The sequence below is a fragment of the Carlito syrichta genome, unplaced genomic scaffold, assembly GCF_000164805.1.
Source record: "Carlito syrichta isolate Samal-C Ts95f unplaced genomic scaffold, Tarsius_syrichta-2.0.1 Scaffold120490, whole genome shotgun sequence".
Taxonomy (NCBI): Eukaryota; Metazoa; Chordata; class Mammalia; order Primates; family Tarsiidae; genus Carlito; species Carlito syrichta.
The window spans coordinates 347,605-367,973 of NW_007064586.1; the positions used below are offsets into that span (position 1 = coordinate 347,605).

The window sequence follows — 20,369 nt, forward strand, 5'->3', positions numbered from 1 at the left end:
GCCACGCGAGCCGCAGTTCCGGCGCCGGGTGGCGAGAGGCGGGCCCCGCAGACCCCGGCCCCGCTGCGTCCCACTGTGGTTAGGGGTGAGAAAGAGCCCGGGCTGGGAGTTCAGGGACTTGGGTTCGAATGCCGGCTCTGCTACTTTCTCGCTTAGCGCTGTCGCGACCCCCCTCGCTGGACCTCAGTTTTCTCTTTTAGGAAATGGGCACCGTTCTCCGTGTCCTTCCTTTAAAGGGCGGTTATAAAGGCGCGAAAGCTCATCGGAGGGCGCAGCCCGCAGGCGGAGCCCCTCGCGTCGGTTTTCACCCAATATTACCTGGTGCCACCCGCCCAGCAGAGGGGTTCAGGGATCAGCCCCCCGGGTGCCTGGAGCTGGACCTGGGCACAGGCCGGAAGTCTGGTCTGTGATCACGCCGGGGCTAAGGCAGACTTTGTTTACCTACGTGCTGGTTGGAATATTCTGGAATCCTCGGAGCTGAGCCATCTGATTCCCTGTACCTGCCGCGCTGCTCTCCTTGGCCAAGTCACTTTTTTTCTTTGGGCCTCCGTGTTAGAGTGCTTTTGATCTGTAATACAAAGGTTTAGGACTTGCACCTTAAGTCTGGTTCTCAGGATTCTTTTTTTGAGTCAGCGTCTCACTCTGTCACCCAGACTGGAGTGCAGTGGCATGCTCACGGCCATCCCAGCGTCGACCAGCTGGTCTCCGGTGATCCTTCTGCCTCAGCCATAACTACAGGCGTGTGCTACTACCCCCGGCTAATTTTTTGATATATTGTAGAGACAAGGTCTCACCAAGTTGCCCTGGCTGGTCCTGAACCCCTGGGCTCAGGCAATCCTCTGGCCTTGGCCTCCCAAAGTGCTGGGATTACAGGCTTGAGCCTCCACGCCTGGCTCTGAGGATTCTCAAAGTCCCTCAGATGTGTATGATGGGGGAGCAACAAACTTTCTGCCTCTTCATCTATTTGTAGTTCTAAATTAAAAAGTAACATTGCAAGCGTTTGGAATAGAGCCTTTTTCTTTTTTCTTTTTTATTGGAGTCTCACTCTGTCACCCAGGCCAGAGTGCAGTGGCACGCCCACAGCCACCGTAGACTCAACCTGCTGGGCTCAGGCGATCCTTCTACCTCAGCCTTCCAAGTAGCTGGAACTACAGGTGTGCACCACCACGCCTGGCTATTTTTTGATTTATTGTAGAGATGAGGTCTCACCAAGTTGCCCAGGCTGGTCTCGAACCCTTGGACTCAGGCAGTCCTGTCGCATCTGCCTCCCAAAGTGCTGGAATTACAGGCGTGAGCCACCACGCCCAGCTGAATAGACCCTTTCTCTAAGACTAAGGGCTTGATGGGAAATGCCCATTTCTTACCCCTGGGCCTGACCTGTTTTAGATCAGCCTGGGAGAATCTGCCAAGGAATTACTATTTCATGACATGTGAAACTTCTGTGAAACTCAGTGTTCATAAAAAAATTATTGGCACATAGCCGTGTTCGTTTATTAAGATCTCTTGCACTACCTCAGCAGAGTTGGTGACTTAGTTGTGACAGACCATGTGCCCTACAAAGCCTAAAGTGTATACTGCCTGACCCTTCACTGAAGAGTTTGCAGACTCCTGCCTTAAAACCCAGCTTTACAGAGTGCGGGCAGAACAGGAGACTCAACTGCCATGGGCACATCCTGAAGTCTTAGGACAAACCAGAGGGTTTATTAGCATTTGCGCTGCAACTTCCACTGCATTCTGTCTTCTCCCTGCTTTGCTCTCCATTTCAGGATGCAGGAGGGCTTGTCTGTGCCATCTGAACAGAGCAGTATAACTTGATAACCCTCTGTCAGCAAGTGTCCCTGTGGTCTATTCTGAGTCTGTCCCAGAACAGTAATCCAGGACTTCTAGGAGTATGGATACAGTCCTGAATGGACTATATTCACAAAGGAAAAAAAAAAGTCGTGGCAATAGATATTGTCGGATGGACGGAGCCTGCTGACCAGCTCCTTAATGCTGACCTCACTTTCACGGGGGCTGGAGGGTGTTTTAACAGAACGTCTGGTGACCTTAAACTTCCTCTGCTCTTGCAGGAATTGAGGGGGCAGCTGTGAGGCTGGCAGCAAACCTCTGAACTGAGAAGTTGTCATGAAACTTTTTTTTTTGAGTTGGAATCTCACTCCGTCGCCCAGGCTGGAGTGCAATGACACACAGCCACCGCAGCCTCGACCTGCTGGGCTTAGGCGATGCTGTCACCTCAGCTTTCCAAGTAGCTGGAACTGCAGATGCACACCATCACACCTGGCTAGTTCTTGTGGTTTATTGTAGAGATGAGGTCTCACCAAGTTGCCCAGACTGGTCTTGAACCCCCAGGCTCAGGCAATCCTCTTGTCTCAGCCTCCCAAAGTGCTAGGATTACAGGCTGAGCTCAGCCTGTCAAAGCTTCTAGAAAGCTGGTGGTATGATCTCCTGCCAGCCTCATGGAAACTTGTTTCTTCCTCAGCCCTTGACCATTTCTATCTAGAGATGACTGCCACCTTGAGTCACCCTGTGAAAGTCCAGTGTCTGTTCCTGGCTAGGTGGGCCCCTGGCATGGGGAAAGCTGGCATGGTATGGCCCAGGGCTACTGAGAGGACCATGAACTTCTGGGTTTTGTTAGGATATACTGCTATGACAGGAGTCAAACAAAGCAGGCTAATTTTTGTATTTTTTGTAGAGATGAGGTCTCACTATGTTGCCCAGGCTGGTCTCAAACTCCTGGGGCTCAAGCAGTCCTCTCGCCTCAGCCTCCCAAAGTGCTGGGGTTACAGGTGTGAGCCATTGCATCCAGCCCCCTCACTTGATCTGACAACCTGTGGCGAGGAAAAGCCATGGTCCTTGAAGCCAAACAGACAAGAATTTGAAACTCCATGCCTACTCCTGGGCCCACATGCTGGTTACTTAATCTTTCTGGGCCTCCTTTTGCTTGTGTATAAAATGTGTTTTTAAGAGGAGTAAATGGGATCATGTGTACGGTTCTGGTGTTCATAGCTGGTGTTCAATAAATGGCATCCCTGTCGCTATACCTTTCTTTCAGATGAGAACACTGCATCCTGCAAATACTAAGTGATTTGCTTAAGGTGCTGGTTTTGCAAGAACAGGAGGCCAGGCCACCCCTCATCAGCCTACGGCTAAGTTGAAAGGTGAGCAGTCACATGTTTTATCTCCTTGGGCGCTACTGGCCATTTCTTCTCTTTGTTAGCTGTTTGGAGTGAGAGCCAGCAGCTGCAGGAAGAAGTCAAATTGTTGCCTTCTTGGTGTGAGTCTGTGCGGATAGGGTGACTCCCTTGAGCCTGCCTGTTCAGTAGCTGAAAGGAGGGCTGGTCCTGTCTGTTTTGCCCACTTATCTGGCTTTTATTTTTTTCTTTTGAGGCCAGTCTCACTCTGTCACCCAGGCTTGAGTACGGTGGTATGGATCATGGCTCACCACAGCCTCATCCTCCTGGGCTTAGGCGATCCTTCTGCCTCAACCTCCCAAATGACTGAGACTATGAGCATGCACCACCACACCTGGCTGAGTGTCTTATTTTTTGTAGAGATAGAGTCTCGCTATGTTGTCCAGGCTGGTCTCAAACTCCTGGGCTCAAGTGATCCTCCCTCCTCAGCCTCCCAAAGTGCCGGGATTACAGGCATGAGCCATCACACCCAGCCTTGCCTGGCTTTTAAGAGCAACTGCTCAGGGGCTTAGGCATTGCTGTGCCTGAAACCAGAGTTGATTTCTGAGTTTACTGAGTACGTGCGGAAATCTCAAAATACACCTCCTGCTTTCTAGACCATGAGTTCTTGCTTCCCCTTTTCTTCTCTGGACTTTCCCCAGGACGAGAGAAAGCAGAAGCCTCAGGCCTGCAGATGGCTGAGGGCTGCTACCCAGTTCCAGGTGTGGTGGGTAGGGGCTTGGGAACAAAGGCCTGATTGTGTGTTGCCCCACCAAGTTTGCCATTCAGGGAAGAACTTTTCTGTAGATGCAGGAGCCCATGGGACTCCTTCCTGGCTATATCCTCACAGTGGATTTGCCCCTTGGGGTTGTGATTTTTCGCCTCCTATGTTAGAACCCATACCCTGGGCATTCATGTCTAAACTGGATCTTGACTTCTGTCTGTTCTTTACCGGGGTGAGGGTGAGGGGTAATTCTTTGCCTTCTGGTCCCGTGAAAGACTAACCCAAAACTCCAGACCTAGAGCCTTGGTATGCAGTCTCCGCCAGGGCCAGCAGCAGCCCTATGCTTCTGCTCTTGTGCATTGCTGGGTGCTGGGTGAGGCCTCACTCATGGTCTGTGACTGGCGATCGGGCCCCACCCAGCCACTGAGGTCTCATGGGGGTGGTACCCAGACTGATGGCAGGGCCACTGAAGCAAGAAGATTCCATCTTATGGGCCAAGAGCGAGGCCAGTGCTATCTCCTTTAGCCGGGTGCGGGGCACACCCGAGCCAGCGGGGACCGTGACTTCCGCTTCTTCTAGGCGTGCTTGGTCAGAATGGCATCAGGATGGTTTTACCTGTCCTGCCTGGTGCTGGGGTCCTTGGGCTCGATGTGCCTCCTCTTCCCTGCCTACTGGATGCAGTACTGGCATGGTGGCTTTGCCTGGGACGGCAGCATCCTCACATTCAACTGGCACCCGGTGCTCATGGTTGCCGGCATGGTGGTCGTGTATGGAGCTGGTGAGTGAGAGGCCAGGGAGGGAGGTGGGACAGGGCCCAGGCCTGGACGGGACGGTGCAGTTCCTCTCCAAGGCTGGCCTGTGTGGGTGTTGGGTTTGGGTCTACGAGGATAGAATGGATGGGGCTGCCACTGGGCCCAGCTGTCACTTGGGAGAGAAAGTGGTAAGAGTGGGGCATCTCAGCAGGACCGCCTCACAGACACTCTGGAGCAGGTCCTCCCTCGTGAGAGGCACTGTGGGAGCCTCTTGGGAATTCCCTGATGGGAGGAGGCCAGAGTAAGAATTTCAGGCGTTGCAAGCCAGACGATGTGTGCCAGCTACTCACCTCTGCCACCATGCTGTGAGGGCAGCCATAAGCTGTACCTAACACGTGAGCGTGGCTGTGTTGCAATAAACCGTAGCTCATGGCAGGCGGTGGGCCAGATTGGCCTGTGGGTGATGGTTTGCCAGCACAGTTCTAGGGAACGGGAGGTTGCAGCCTCTCGTGGTGAAGTCAGGTCCTGGAATGAGGGGTGTGATCACTCTTCTGGATCCATCTTCGCCCCATGCTTTCAAATCTGCATTGGGCCCAGCGAGCTTCATTTTCCCCACTTGTGAAATGGGCATAATGATGGCACTGATAATAGCAGCTCACTGGGTGCGTGTCACATACATCACTCACTGTGTTCTGACGACACATTTGTGAGGTGGGCTCGCTTACTAGTCCCATTCTACACGTTAGGAAACAGACTTAGAAACAGCTAGGGGGCAGAGGCTGGATTTGGACCTAGGGTGTCTGACTTTAATGCCTGCATTGTGGACCTCGGTTGTGAGGACTCTGTTGGGTGAGCCATGACTGTGACAGTGGTTTTTAGCCTGGAAGCGGCCTACAGGCTGTGTCTGTTACTGTCTTGGCAGAGTGGCAGGTCCAGGAGGCTCGCGCCTGCCTTTTTAGCTGGCCCTGCTCCCCTTCCTCATGGCTGACGGCTGTCCCGCACCTGATGGGGGACAGAAGAAACAGAGGAGTGGAGAGCAGTGTCCCAGCTTCTGCTTCTCCCTCGGGGGAGGCACTGTGGGAGCCTCGCGGGAATCTCCTGATGGGGCTGAGTGAGGGAGAGGCCAGGCCTGGGACTCTCTCTCCCACAGCCTCGCTGGTGTACCGCCTGCCCCAGGCGTGGGTGGGGCCCAAGCTGCCCTGGAAGCTCCTCCATGCTGCCCTTCACCTACTGGCTTTCGCCCTCACCGTGGTGGGGCTGGTTGCTGTCTTCAAGTTTCACAACCACAGAAAAATCGCGAACCTCTACTCCCTGCACAGCTGGCTGGGCATCATCACCGTGTTCCTCTTCGCCTGCCAGGTGGGTCATCCACCCTCCCTCCTCCCCTGGGACCTGGGACCCGGGACATGAGCTCAGGCTGGGCCTGGCATGCCTTAGGGTCCTGCCATGGATACTCCCTCTGCTCCCTGCTTGGGGAGGGCCATGCAGGTGTGTCCCGTCCTAGGGCTGGCAGCTCAAGGGGCTGTTCCTTGCCCACCCCGCTACCCACGTGTCATCCCAGAGCCCTCTCTCTTGCCTTTGCCGTGGCACATCCCACACGACTCTGATGGGCCATCTCGTCCCCACTTGCCCCCTCCCAACTCTCCATGAGCCACAGCATTCTAGAAGCAGTTTCCGTTCTGCTGTTAGGCCTGCACTAGTAAGGAGCTCCTGGAGCCAGGACTGGCAGAAAGCAGAGACAGTGGGGCTGCTTGGCCTCGCGGGAGGGTTGGTCGCAGCTCAGCAGTTCCTTGAGCGTTCCTGGGGATGGTGTAATAGAAACCGACAGGACGCAGAGAGGAAGCTGGGTTGGGGTGACCTGCCAAGAGGGTCATGCTGTGAAGGACCCGGGTGTGGCGGGAGGGTGCTGGGGATGGGCTGACCAGTACATCCTCTCACACCCACAGTGGTTCCTGGGCTTCGCCATCTTCCTCCTGCCCTGGGCGTCCCTGTGGCTGCGCAGCCTCCTGAAACCCACCCACGTGTTCTTTGGATCTGCCATCCTCTCTCTGTCCATCGCATCCGTCACCTCCGGCATCAATGAGAAGCTCTTCTTCAGTCTGTGAGTGCAGTGGGTCCCCACTTTAAGACAAAGTGGGGAGCAGGGTCTTCAAAGTTGTACCCTATGATCACGGGACCCAAAGGAGGAAGGCTCTTGGAACCGTCCTGTCCCTGACCTGGAAGGTCATGAAACCAGTGTTTTGTTTTGTTTGTTTTTGAGTTGGAGTCTCACCCTGTCGTCCAGGCTGGAGTGTAGTGGCACACTCACAGCCACCTCAGTGTCGACCTGCTGGGCTCAGGCGATTCTTCTGCCTCAGCCTTCCAAGTGCTGGAACTATAGGCACGTGCTACCATGCCCGGCTAATTTTTTGATTTGTTGTAGAGGTGAGGTCTCGCCAAGTTGCCCAGGCTGTTCTCAAACCCGTGGGCTCAGGCAATACCCTTACCTCGGCTTCCTAAAGTGCTGGGATTGGCTGGGCTCAGTGGCGCAGCCTGTAATGCCAGCACTTTGGGAGGCCGAGGCGCGTGGATTGCCTGAGCAGGTGGGTTCGAGATCCGCCCAGGCAACTTGGCGGGACCACATCTCTACAATAAATAAAAAATTAGCTGGGCGTGGTAGCATGAGCCTGTAGTTCCAGCTACTTGGAAGGCTGAGGCAGAAGGATCAGGTCAACACTGGGGTGACTGTGTGCATGCCACTGCACCCCAGTCTGGGCGACAGAGTGAGACTCCAACTCAAAAAAAAAAAACCCTAAGTGTTGAGATTACAGGCGTGAACCATGGCACCCAGCTAGAACCAGTGTTTCTTTAGGTTGAGACTGATAAATTGGCCAGCAAATATTTCTCAAGCTCCAGGTTGACTTAGCACCTATTGTATAACAAAAACTGTCCTAAGCACCTTAATCTGCTCAGCAACCCTACAAAATTGGGACTGCTGTCATTGCTTTTTTTTTTTTTGAGTTGGAGTCTCACTCCGTCACTCAGACTGGAGTGCAGTGTCACACTTATGGCCACCCCAGCATTGACTTGCTGGGCTTTGGCAATCCTTCCACCTAAGCCTTCCTACAGGCATGCGCTACTACGCTCGGCTAATTTTTTTTTTGTTTATTGTAGAGATGAGGTCTCGCCAAGTTGCCCGGGCTGGTCTTGAACCCGTGGGCTCAGGCAATCCACTTGCCTCGGCCTACCAAAGTTCTGGGATTACAGGCTGAGCCATTGAGCCCAGCCTGTCATTGCAAATTTCAAGTGGAACAGAGAGGGTCAGTTACTTCCCCAAGGGCACACAGCCTATACATGGCAGAGCGGGAACTCAGATTAGGCAGTCTGACTCCATGGCCTGCATGCCTGGCCACTACTATCCATTTTTCTTAGGCAATGGGGAGTGTAGTGTAGTGCAAAGCAACTAAAACTTGGGTCAGACCTGGGTTCAGATCTTGGCTGTGTCATTTACTGGTTATGTAACTTTGGGCCAGTTAATTTCACCACTTTGAGCTTTGGTTGCCTCATGCATGGATAAAAACTATTATACAGCTGGATGTGGTGGCACACACCTGTAGTCCCAGCTCCTTGGGAGGGTGAGGCTGGAGAATTGCTTGAGCCCAGGAGCTCAAGTCCAGCCTGGGCAACACAGCGAGACACCCCACCTCTAAAACAAAAGCATTATACAAATACTTGTTACTGTCATGGGCACTAGGAAAGTATGTTCGAATTCTAAGTCTCAGATGGCTTTGGGAAGGCTTCTCGCTGTCTCTTAGTAGCATTGAGTCTCCCACTGGGCAGACACAGGTGGCTAGGTCTCTCAAGGGCCCAGCTTATTTTGTCATCTTCAGGAAGAATGCCACCAAGCCGTACTCCAGCCTGCCAAGTGAGGCCGTCTTTGCCAACAGCAGTGGGATGCTGGTGGTGGCCTTTGGGCTGCTGGTGCTCTATATCCTGCTGGCATCATCTTGGAAGCGCCCAGAGCCGGGGATCCTGACCGACAGACAGGTAGGGGTTCCTGTCCCCCATTCCAGGGCAGGACCAGGTCTAGAGAAGGCGCATCCAGAAAAGGCATGGGCGTCACCAAGACGACCCGTCCAGTAGCGCGGTGGGTAACCAAGTAGCTTGCAGGCGAGTTGGGGAGGTGATGGCAGCACTGGCACCAAGCTGGCCATCCTGCGAGACTCAGGACTCCCGGGGCCTGCCCTTCCCTTTGGGAGGCCGAATCCCCTCCCCTGACTCCTGTGGCTCTGTGAGGCGAGGGGTGGCCTCATCTTCCCCAAGGATGAAGGGGTGTGTAGCGATTCCTCCCTTACAGCTTCAGGGGAGTCTAGCGGGACAGATGTTTGGTGACCAGTTGCGTGCTTGTAACAGGTCCTGACAGGATGTGGGGAGCTGGGGGTGCACCAGGCTCAGGGACTGTGGGGCTTCCCTGAAAGATCTGGTGGCTTGGGCAGGGACCACCCTGCAGGTTGAGGGTCTCTCTGAACAGCTTAGGCCTGGCGTGTCATTGACTCCTGTGCCTCTGCCTGTCTTTCCAGCCCCTGCTGCATGATGGGGAGTGAAGCAGCCAGGAAGGGGCTCCCCGGAAACTCGATGGGGCAGCCAGTCCTCCTTCAGAAGCTATGCTCTGCCGGGGGCTCCCGGCTGGTCTCGGCCACAGATGTTCTCTGGGCTCCAACTTCTGGCCTGGGTGCTGGCCTGCTGTCCCAGCTGCTTGCTGCTGCCTGCTGTCCTTGGTGGCTCTGGCTTCTGCGCTCCTGGCCTCGCCTTCTCAGGGACTCCATTTGCCCGGGATCCTCCTTGCCCTGGCCTCCTGCAGCTCCCGCTTGCCTGAAGAAATTGGACCGATTTCCCCTTAGGACTCCAGGGAGGTGGTAGAAAATTCTGGTGCTCAGGAGAGCAGAGACTCAGGCGTAGGCCTTGAGTGAGAGAGCGGTGATGGGTGTCTGCGGCCTCCTGAGGGTTAGGTGTGAGTAAGGCAGTGGTGATGGGTGACCATGGCTGCCTGGTTAGGCCGCCACCTCAGAGCAGCTCCGTCCGCTTGGCTGCCCCTCCCACCCACCTGGGTGGGGCTGGGCAGAGGCACTGTGGGATGACTGTGGGAGGGGAGAGGCCCACTCGGGCTCCCCAGAGGAGAAGCCGGGAGCCAAGCTGCACTGTTGCTGTCGCTGCGTGTGTGTGTGTCTCTGTCTGTGTCTCGTGACTGCGGCTCCACCTCTTCCAGCTGCTGCTCCAGCTGAGGCCTGGATCCTGGCCTATCCCTGTCACTTATATGCCTGTCTCTACCAGGCAGCCCCATGAACCCTGGTAACCTGCTCTCCTGAGACAGCCAGCCTGTCTGCAGATGCCCTTAGTGATGAGGCACAGAGGTGGCCATGGGCTGCCCTTCCTTCCCCTGCCGGATCAGGGCCTCCTTGCATCTCCTGGGTGGGTCCAGCCTTGCTCTCTTGGAAACCCTCACCAAGCCATGGGTGCCTAGTCCTGTGCCGGGCCCAGCAGAATCCCGGGAGCCGCTGCTGCCGTCAGGGGGTCCCCCGCTGAATGCCCACGTGTTTCCCTGCCCCACCATAGCTGTCTGCCCGGCTTATGCCAGTCTCCATGCAGTGCCAGAGCGGGGCTCTCGGGCCTCCCCCAAGGAGCAGGGTAGGGAGGAATCTTGCTTCCAAGTGTCGCTGCTGTGGTTTTTCTTGCCTCCTCCAAATAAGCACCGCCAGGTCCCAGGCACCACACTGCTGGGCGCAGTAGACTAGTGGGAGGCCTGGGGTCTGACACTGACTGCACCAGCCCCACATTGCCAGATCTCGGCAGAAGGGCTAAGCCTGGACTTCCTGACTGGATGAGGACTTCAGCGCTGGGATGACCGTCGGGCACCTGTCCCATGGCTGGCTCCCCTCTCCGTGTGAGCAGGCATTTCACTGGTTTATGAAGCTTGAGTTTCATTAAACATGTTTGTAAGACTCAAAGCTGTCTGTTGGGCTGCTGTGACAAACATTTATAGATTGTGTGGCTTAAACAACAGGCAGTTCTGGAGGCTGGACGCCCTGGACCCAGGCCCAAAAGATCTGGGGTCGGTGAGGTCGGCTTCCCCAGACCAGCTTCCTGCCACCACCTCCCATGGCAGAGAGTGCAAGAGTACGAGAACTCACTGGGGCCTCTTCTATTATTTTTTTTTTTGAGTTGGGAGTCTCACTCTGTTGCCCAGGCTGGAGTGCAGTGGCACAGTCACAGCTACCGCAGCTTCAACCGGCCAGTCTCGAGATCCTTCTGCCTCAGCCTTCCAAGTAGCTGGAACCACAGGCATACACCATCACGACTGAATAATTGTATTTATTGTAGAGACAAGATCTCGCCAAGTTGCCCAGTCTGGTCTCGAATCCCTGGTTTCAAGCAGTCCTCTCACCTCTGCTTCCCAAAGTGCTGGGATTACAGGTGTGAGCCACCACACCCAACTGAGGCCTCTTTTATGAGGGCACTAATCCCATTCATGCGGGCTTCACTCTTGAGCCCTAATTCCCCCCAAAGGCCCCATCTCCTAATACCATTGTGTTGGAAGTGGGAATTTCAGCAGAGGAATTCTGAGGAACACACGTTCCATGTGTAATAGCAGCCTTTCTTGAGGTGACACTGCCTACATGGGTTTTGGGGCAACTTGGAAAAGCCTCAGGACAGGCTGACCCTCATAGGCCCAGGGGGGCAACCGCAATGACTGTCTTCATGGAACTGCGTGTGATTCACTCTTTGTGGGTGTCCTTACGGGTTAATGGCTTCTGAGTACTCACTCATCTCATGAGCAAGGACGCTGTGCCTACTTGACAATTTGGAAAACAAGTCAAAGAGGAACTGACTGCCAGAGTGTGCTTCTAATCCAGCTACTTGGGAGGCTGAAGTGGAGGATTGCTTGAGCCCAGGAGTTCAAGACCAGACTAGGCAACAGAGCGAGACCCTGGTCTCAAAAACAACAAAAACTCTCAAAGGGTAAGTGGCTAGCCTGAAGCTGTTCAGCCCGGAAATGGCAGCGTTGGGATCCACAAGCTGTCATCTGATGCCAGTCTCCTTCCCAGCTGCTGGGCACATGCCCTGTGCACACTGACACTCACCTGGGAGTCAGGGATGTCCCTGACAGACGAGGGCCCCGGGTAGAAAAGCCCAGTGGTTGAGGGGAGCCCGCAGCTAAATCTGGGCCATGTAGGTGACCTGGGGGGAGGACTTTCCTAGTGTGACAGCTGGTGGCAGAGCGGGTGACTAGTGACAACCCACTCCCGGTACGTGAACATCTTCAGTTCATGTGAATCCCTTCACATCCCCGCTGAAGAGTGCCACTCTGGACAGACTCCAAGAGGCTAAATGCCAGGCCTGAGTTCACATAGCAGTCACAGCAGAGCCAGATTTTAAATCGTGTGGCGTCCACAGCGGGGACTCGCACCACTCCTTACCCTGAGGACGTGGCAGGTGGGTGCTGCACATCTCCACATGCCAGAGTCAGCAGCCCTCCTGCTTGCCTGGGCCATCGGGGATGGCTCTAGAAAGAGACCCAGGTGCTGGTGTGGCCAGTTTCTGATCCACAACTGAGCCCGAGACTACGGTGATTAGTTTTCTTTCTGGTATTTCCAATGCCCACTGACTCCCAAGCAATCATGGAATCACTCATTCAGGGCTAAGAAAAGCCTTTCAACTACATTTTTTTTTGAGTCGGGGTTGTACTGTCACCCAGGCTAGAGTGCAGTGGCATGATCATAGCTCATCACAGCCTTGACCTCCTGGGCTCAGGTGTTCCTTCAGACTCAGCCTCTCAAATACCTGGGACTACAGGTGTGTGCCACCATGCCTGGCTGATTTTGGTTTTTTTTTTTATTTAAATTTTTTGTAGAGATGGGGTTTTGCTATGTGGCCCAGGCTGGTCTTGAACTCCTCCTGTCTTGGCCTCCCAAAGTGCTGGGATGACAGGCATGAGCTACCACACCTGGCTAAATTTCTACCCTTCTTACATGCATCTACTGTGGGGCACGTACATGGAAGGAGTAGAGATCTCAGTGGAACCGGCCCAGCTGGGCAGACCCTGCCTTTGGGTCTCAGGCGGTGATGACCACTGCAGCCAGAGCTGAGGCATCTGTGGGCCACCTGTTCGCATACTTGGAGAAGGTCCCTCAGGAGGCAGTTTTATTGCTTGAATGTGGTTTATTGGCTTTCTTATACACTGATGGGCGTTTGGGTGCAAACAGCCTTTCCTGGGGAGTCTTGAAACCAAATCGGCATTGCTAGTGAAAGGCTGAGCTGCGGCCCAGGGAAAATGCCTTATCTCTGAAGACCAGAGGGGCTGAGGCAGGTCAGGGAGACCCAGGGACTCAGCTTTCCGTGCTGGAGAAACATGAGACCCACTCCGGGCTGGTTCTGGAGGCTGCTTCTGCAGTGGAGTAGTTCTGGAAGCTTCTGGAGGATTTCCTGCTGATCTCGGAGCACAGGCCATGGGGACCAGAGAGAGAAAGGCGACGTTTGCAAGTGACAATGGCCACCTCAGCACAGCGGTGCGAGAGGAGCTGAGGCCAAGGGAGGCTGTCACACGCCCTGACTCTCCAAGACCTCCAGGATGGCACGGAGGATGGCGGCAGCTGCCACTGCCCCGGGGTCCGGTTGGTCCAGCTGTGCCGAGCTGATGTAACTGGCCCTTCCAGCTCCAGCTTCCATGTTCCTTGTGGCCTCGGCTGCAGCTTCGGCACTCTGAGGGTGGGTGGCAGCGGCTCAAGGGTGGGCCACTGGGTCTCCTCCTCCCCGCCATGCGCAGAGTGCCTCTTGTCCCCCGCTCTGCCAGCACCCTCTGCACTGTCACCGAGGGGGAAGGCCGCCTCTCATCTACTCCAGCAGGGAAAGGGGCCGCCACTGGCTGAGGCCCTGCTGGGTCCCAGGCACTGCACTAGGCTCCACCTGTTTCCTTAGCCATACAACCATCTTCTGAGACAGGTGCTCATCTCCATCTTATGGAGAAGGAAACTGAGGTTTGGAAGGCCATTAACTTGGCCGAGGTCAAGCTAATGGAGGTGAAAGCCTGTGGCTCAAGCTTGTTTTTTTTTTTTTCCCAGTTGGAGTCTCACTCTGTCACCCAGACTGGAGTGCAGTGGCTGCTCCCAACCACTGCAGCCTCGACCTGCTGGGCTCCGGCGATCCTTCCACCTCAACCTTCCGAGTAGCCAGAATTACAGGCATGTGCTACCACGCCTGGCTGATTTTTTTATTTATTGTAGAGATGAGGTCTCGCCAAGTTGCCCAGGCGGGTCTCGAACCCGCGGGCTCAGGCAATCCACTCACCTCACCTCCCAAAGTATGGGATTACAGGCTGAGCCACCAAGCCCGGGGCTCAAGCTTGTTTCCCAGGTGGCCGGGCCCAGAGTGCTCACCTTGACGGCTTTGCTCAGGACCTGGAAGAAGTCAGCCCCTGGCCTCTTCCAGGCGTGGAGCTCCTGTCCTGCTGCCCACAGAGAGTCCAGCTGGACAAGGGAGAGAGGGAAGCTGAGGAAAGGCCCTGCCACTGAGGGTGGCCTCAAGGGCCCAGAGGCTCAGAAAGGCTGGGGCTGTGAGTACACACCATGGTTCTGTCCCCTGGGGCAGCCTTTCCATACCTGGCCGGGAAAGAGATGAACAAGGCTCAGTGCGGGGAACCAATCACTTTGGGGCCAGGGCCGGGGCCTGAGGGGCAGCAGATGACCCTGACCCCTGCCCCCAGCCACCCTGGCCTAAGGCAGGGATCCAGCTCACTTCTGCATGGCCTCCAGGCCGGCGTCCATGGCAGCAGACCAGGCTGGCAGGTCAGTCGTGGCCTTGAGGGGCTGGGCGGCCGCCGTTAGGAACAGGCCGTAGAGCTGGGGAGGATGAGGACGCTGAGCACGGGACCCCAGGCAAGCATGTCCCTCCCTGCCAGCCCTTCGGCCCCGGGGAACTGCCAGCACCCACCGCCCCAGATGAGCCCCCCATCTTCTCCAGGAGCAGGACGGACAGCTTGGAGAGCAGCTGGGTGGGGCTGGCGGGGGGTGGGCCCTCCTTCAGCCACGCCTGGATGGCTGCACAGAGAGATGTGGGGAGCATTTAGGAATGTCCCCCCCATCTGCCCACCCCAGCCCAATCCCAAGGCCTGGAGGTGGCTGGGAGGGAACAGAAGGCAGGCTTCTGGAACCATGCGTGCTGGCGGAGAGGGGCTGGGCAATCGCGCCTGAGAGGGACCTGAGGGTCACCAGGCAGGGGGCCTGCTCCCAGCACCCTCCACCCGACATCTTGTGCCCCTCCCTGCCCTGTTGGGTTCCCCTGGCCCTCTGCACTAACTGTCCCGTCCTGTCCGTCTGATTCATTTATGCTGTCTGCTGTTGTCTCTCACAGAACAGAAGACACGAGGGTGGGACTCTTGTCAGCTCCGTTCTCCACCAGATTTGGAGTTGAGGGCAGAGCCTGGCCGACGGGGGCCCTAAGCCCCTTTCTCTTGAATGAAAGGGGTCACTTAAGAGGCTTCCCTGGTGTGGCTAAGATGAGACAAGTACGGACAAAAGAGGAGTTTTCCTTGAGCTGAAAGCCACTCGCTGTCAAGGACTTAGGGGGACTCTGAAATAACCACCTCCTATGCTTGCAGCGTGAGGAGGGTCCTTTTCTTCAGTGAAGCAGATGGAAGGGGTGCCAAAGCATGACCTCACTGGCAAAGGAAAAGCTGCAGCCCACGTCAGCCCGCCTGTGCTTTGGGAACTTCTGTCTGGTGAAATGCTGGAATCTAAGAACCAGTGTGCCATCCCAGCCCCCCTCCAGCCCCTAGCATCCTGGTACTGACCTCTGGCCGCGCGGCTGTGGGTGGTGCCGCAGTCGCCATCACCAGCAGCCCGGTCCAGGGCATTCAGATGCTTCTCCAGGCCCAGGAGGGTGGCGCATACCCGCTCCAGGACAAGTGCTGTCCGCTTCGAGGTGGAGCCTAGAAAGGGAGGACGGTGGAGAAGAGGCCAGCCCGGCCCTGCCCACAGCAAGCCTGACTGCATGCCCCGCTGCACACCCATGCATCCTTCGGGCTTGGTACCTCCTGGGGCACTGGAATCGGGGGCCTCCTGGGGCTCAACAGGGGCTGCCCGGCTCCGTTTCTGCCCCGTCACAGAGACCCTGGCCACATTAGGCCAGGCTGCTGCGGTGGTTTCAGCATCTAGGGACAGCAAGAGAACTCTCTTAAGACACAGCTAGCCAGACTGGGATCAAGTGGGCCTTAGGTCAGCCACCTGGCTCTCTTAGCAGCCTTGGAAGAAGGCAGGCCACTTCAACGAGCATGTACTGAGTACCTACTGTGTACAGCAGGATGGGGGAGGGTCCCAGAAGAAAGGTCAGGCCGATCTCCTCCACAGTGCAGTGAAAGCTGGGGAGGCTGGAAGCCAGCTAGGACCTCTTCACAGGGCCCAGAGCTGTGTCATGGCCAGCCCTGATGGAATCTCTGCAGTTTTTCCTGGCTCCTTCCAGCTACAAGGAGCCCTGTACGGGAGATCCCAGCTTCCAAGTCTCACCTATGAGCTTCAGGAGGGGATCATCCACCAGCAGGAGAGTAAGAGAGACGCCAGCCATCTCCAGTGCTGACATGAAGGTGCCCACTAGAGCACGGGCAATGTTCACTCCGCGGGCCTCTGCAATACCAGGGCATGGAAGTCCAGGAGGGAATAAGGGGCATCAGGGAAGGAGAGAAAAGAAAAGTGAGGACCCCGGATGCTGGGGCCCTAGGGTCTAGAGGGAGATCCCTCAGTGACACCCCAAATTGCCACATTCCCTGGAGATGCCCCCTCTTGGGGGCAGATGATTAATGCTGAGTTCTTACCAGTGCCAGGCACTATTAGATGTCTCATACATGTTTAATTTCATCCAATCCTCAAAACCCTAAAAGGCTTTTTTTTGAGTCGGAGTCTCACTCTGTCACCCAGGCTGGAAGGCAGTGGCATGCTCCCAGCCACCACAGCCTCGACCTGCTGGGCTCCGGCGATCCTTCTGCCTCAGCCTTCCAAGTAGCCGGAACTACAGTTGTGTGCTACCATACCTGGCTAATTTTTGATTTTTGCAGAGACGAGGTCTCACCAAGTTGCCTGGGTGAGTCTCGAACCCGTGGGCTCAGGCAAAACCGAGCCTGGCTTTTTTTTATTTTTTGAGTTGGAGTCTCACTCTGTCGCCCAGACTGGAGTGCAGTGGCCGCTCCCGGCCGCCGCAACCTCGACCTGCTGGACTCCGGCGATCCTTCCACCTCAGCCTTCCAAGTAGCCGGAATTACAGGCATGCGCTACCACGCCCGGTTGATTTTTTGATTTATTGTAGAGATGAGGTCTCGCTGCCCAGGCGGGTCTCGAACCCGCGGGCCCAGGCAATCCACTCACCTCAGCTTCCCAAAGGCGCGGGATGACAGGCTGAGCCACCGAGTCTGGCTTTTTTTTTTTAATAGAGACAAAGTCTCGCTATGTTGCCCAGGCTGGTCTTGAATTCCTGGGCTCAAGCAATCCTCCTGCTCTGGCCTCCCAAAGTGCTAGAATTACAGGCATGAGCTGCTGCACCCAGCCAAGTACTATTATCATTACCCCCACTTTACGGATGAGATGCAGAGGCTTGAGGTACCCAGCAATGAAGCGTAAGAGGAATGCTATAACTTAGGCTTGTCTGACCACAGTCCGTGCTCTGGGCCATCACGAGACCCTCCCCAGCGGCGTTTCTTATGTCCAGCTTTGGGGGCTGGAAGGTCCCATCCCCTCACCCAAGGAGCGGATGGCAGCATCGGCTAGGACGCCCAGTTCCAGGAATGACAGGCCTCCCAGATTGTTGACCATCAGCACCACCGAGGAGCCTGCAGGAGACATGGTGCCCCAGTGAGACCCTTTGGGCACTTCCTGCCTAGAGGGGTGGGAAGGGTTGGGAGCTGGGCCACAGGCCACCCACCGGGGCGCACAGGCACATGGGATGCATTGGAGGCATCCGTCATGTGGTCGAGCATTAGCCTCACGATCTCATCAGTGGCCGCCATCTGTCAGAGGGAGCTGGGGGTGAGCGGCAGGCATGTGGCACCTTGGCTTCGGGTTGGCCTGGGCCAGGGGTCCACCTACCTTGATCCGGCGCACGCCAGCTTCCCCATGGATTCCTGTGGATAGATGTGGACACTGCTGAGTTGCTCAGGACCTGGGAGCCGCTACTCAAGGTTTTATCAGGGACTTAGTGCTCGGCACTGTGTGCGTGTGTATGTTGGGGGGGTAGAAATGGACAAAATAATAAAACATGTGCTGCTCTCCTGTGACTTGGCGGTAGGGAGCTTTAACCCAAGGCAGTCATGGTGGAGCCACAGGAGGCCAGTGCCCATCACTTTGGAAGCACAGACGTCTCTGAACAGCCCTGAAAGAAGGGCACACTTTGGCAGGGGCAGGAGGATCTGGGAATGGTGGGCCAGGCAAGGAGGCAGGTGGCCCATGCAGCCCCATGTGGCCGGAGCTGGGGGTGTGAATGGCAAAGCAAGAAGAAATCGGCCAGGCTGGGCCCAGCTGGGCTTCATGTGCCCAGGGAAAAATACTAAGACACCTGGGGAGAGCTCCATGTGGGAGGAAGGGACCAGAGAGATGGCTCCTGGGACAGAGGAGGTGGGCAAGGCCCAAGGCAAAGGGGCAGGCATGGCTGGGACAGTGGCCACACGCTCACCCAGGCCCATCTCCACTTCATCAGGTGAGAGCTCGAAGGTGGGTCTGGAACCAGGGACGCTGCAGGAGGATAAGCTCACCCCCAGGGTACCTATGAGAAACGAGGTATAACTGCCCTGCTCTGGGTGCCAGGCACTGTGGAAGCCCTGCCCTCGGGCATCCTCCCCTCTGAGAAGGGCTGTCGGACTCTTTACCTTAGTGATGGGAGACAGATACCCTAAAAGGCAGGTATGATTATTACTACCTCCAATTTACAGACAAGAAACAGACCCCCTTCCCCAGGAGCTCACCCAGGGCGACCTTCTCTCAGCTCCTGACAGGGACCTGCTCCTAGCCCCAGGTGTGCCTTCCCTCTAACCCTCCTCTCTCCCCGACCAGCACACTCACCCATGGCCTTAGCGACAGCGCTCACCCGCTGCGTGATCTCCTCCAGCCCCACACCTGCCTCAGCCAGGGCACCTGCCACCTGCAGCCACACAGAGGGAAGCCCCAGAGGAAGGTGTCACTGCACCACTTGGGGCTGAAGATGGGCTGGGGCTGGATTTCTCCTTGGGAAGAGGGACCCTGTCAGAATGTCCACACTCGACCTGGCCCATCGCATTGAGGGCGGGAGAGTGTACTCCATTCACAGTGTCCAGCCAGGAATCTCCAAGAATTTCTGTCTGTTGGAACCAGGAGAGACATTATGAATGGGAATTGGACCCAGAGAGGGGAGGTGACTTGGCCAATATCACACAGTTAGTTGGTAGCCAGTTTCCCAATTTCTGGTCTAGAGTTCTGTCTCCTGCAGCATACAGACTGTTGGTCACTTTACCCATCGATCTGTCCGTCCATCCATCTACCCACCCAATTTCTTTCTTTTTTTCCTTTAGTTGGAGTCTCACTCTGTTGCCCAGGCTGGAGTGCAGTGGCATGCTCATGGCCATGCCAGCATCGACCTGCCAGGATCTAGTGATCCTTCTGCCTCAGCCTTCCAAGCAGCTAGAACTACAGGCATGCGCTACCATGCCTGGCTAAGTTTTTAATTTTACCGTAGAGGCGAGGTCTTACCATGTTGCCCGGCCTGGTCTCAAACTTATAGGCTCAGGTAATCCTCTTGCCTCAGCTTCCCAAAGTGCTGGGATTACAGGCCCAGCACCCACCCAATTTTTACCAAGCGTCTAGTATGTGCTGAAAAAGAAAAAAGAGAAGCCGGGAGTAGTGGTTCACATCTGTAGTCCCAGCACTTTGGAAGGCCGAGGTGAGAGGATTGCCTGAGTCCGGGGGTTCGAGACCAGCCTGGGCAACATGGCGAGACCTTGTCTCTACAATGAATCAAAAAAATTAGCTGGTGGCACATGCCTATGGTTCCAGTCACTTGGAAGGCTGAGGTGGAAGGATCGCCTGAGCCCAGCAGGTCTAGGCTGTGGTGGCCATGAGCATGCCACTGCACTCTAGCCTGGGTGACAAAGTAAGACTCTGACAAAAAAAAAAGGAAAAAAGAGTCACAGTCCCTGCCTCTGGAGCTCACAGCCTGGGGAGGGGCTGAGAAGCAAGACACATGCAAACTGAGTCGGTGTCAGGGTGGTCACCACCTTGATGGAGTCCACAAAGGGTGCTATGGGGGCACTGGGGTGGGTCCTGGCCACCTTGGGGTGGTGGGGACGACAGGGAGAACCCCCCAGATGGGAGACATCTGAGCTGGCTCAACAGAACGGCAGGAGTTAGCCACGCCAAAGGAGGCTGGACAGGGAGACGTTTCCAAGCAAAGCCAGAGATGAGCTGCAGCCCAGCGAGCATAGGGACCTGGCGTTGGTGGAACGTGAGACGGAGGCAGGGATGATGGAGAGCAAGCTGCGGAGGCAGGGCCGGAAAGGGGTGAGTGTCCAGCAAGGAGCTTGTGTGGGCTCCAGGAACCCAAGAGGGCTCGAAGAGTACAAACAACCTGGTCAGATACACATTCTTATTTTTTATTTTTTTTGAGTTGGAGTCTCACTCAGTTGCCCAGCCTGGAGTGCAGTGGCCGCTCCCAGCCACCGCAGCCTCGACCTGCTGGGCT

At 56.0% G+C, this 20,369-nt stretch overlaps 2 protein-coding genes across 2 annotated transcripts in view; one reads left to right on the forward strand and one right to left on the reverse strand.

The window, feature by feature from the left end:
• Positions 1-7: 7 nt before the first annotated feature.
• On the forward strand, positions 8-9,412 carry LOC103249425 (cytochrome b ascorbate-dependent protein 3). The gene is made up of 6 exons (XM_008048060.2): positions 8-85; positions 4,474-4,672; positions 5,797-6,005; positions 6,593-6,747; positions 8,516-8,672; positions 9,206-9,412. Exons 2-6 carry the CDS (start codon positions 4,489-4,491, stop codon positions 9,227-9,229), a joined length of 729 nt encoding a protein of 242 aa, XP_008046251.1. The 5' UTR covers positions 8-85; positions 4,474-4,488; the 3' UTR covers positions 9,230-9,412.
• Positions 9,413-12,822: 3,410 nt separating this feature from the next.
• The window catches only part of TKFC (triokinase and FMN cyclase), a 12,339-nt gene continuing 4,792 nt past the window's right edge, over positions 12,823-20,369 (reverse strand). The window contains exons 5-17 of the mRNA XM_008048061.1: positions 18,719-18,797; positions 18,333-18,422; positions 17,750-17,784; positions 17,586-17,670; positions 17,404-17,493; positions 16,181-16,297; positions 15,709-15,828; positions 15,469-15,606; positions 14,610-14,716; positions 14,415-14,518; positions 14,245-14,278; positions 14,057-14,146; positions 12,823-13,382 (exon numbers count right to left, since the gene is read on the reverse strand). Of these exons, the coding sequence (XP_008046252.1) occupies positions 13,221-13,382; positions 14,057-14,146; positions 14,245-14,278; positions 14,415-14,518; positions 14,610-14,716; positions 15,469-15,606; positions 15,709-15,828; positions 16,181-16,297; positions 17,404-17,493; positions 17,586-17,670; positions 17,750-17,784; positions 18,333-18,422; positions 18,719-18,797 (1,251 nt within the window). The 3' untranslated portion in view covers positions 12,823-13,220. The remainder of the gene's footprint in view (positions 13,383-14,056; positions 14,147-14,244; positions 14,279-14,414; positions 14,519-14,609; positions 14,717-15,468; positions 15,607-15,708; positions 15,829-16,180; positions 16,298-17,403; positions 17,494-17,585; positions 17,671-17,749; positions 17,785-18,332; positions 18,423-18,718; positions 18,798-20,369) is intronic.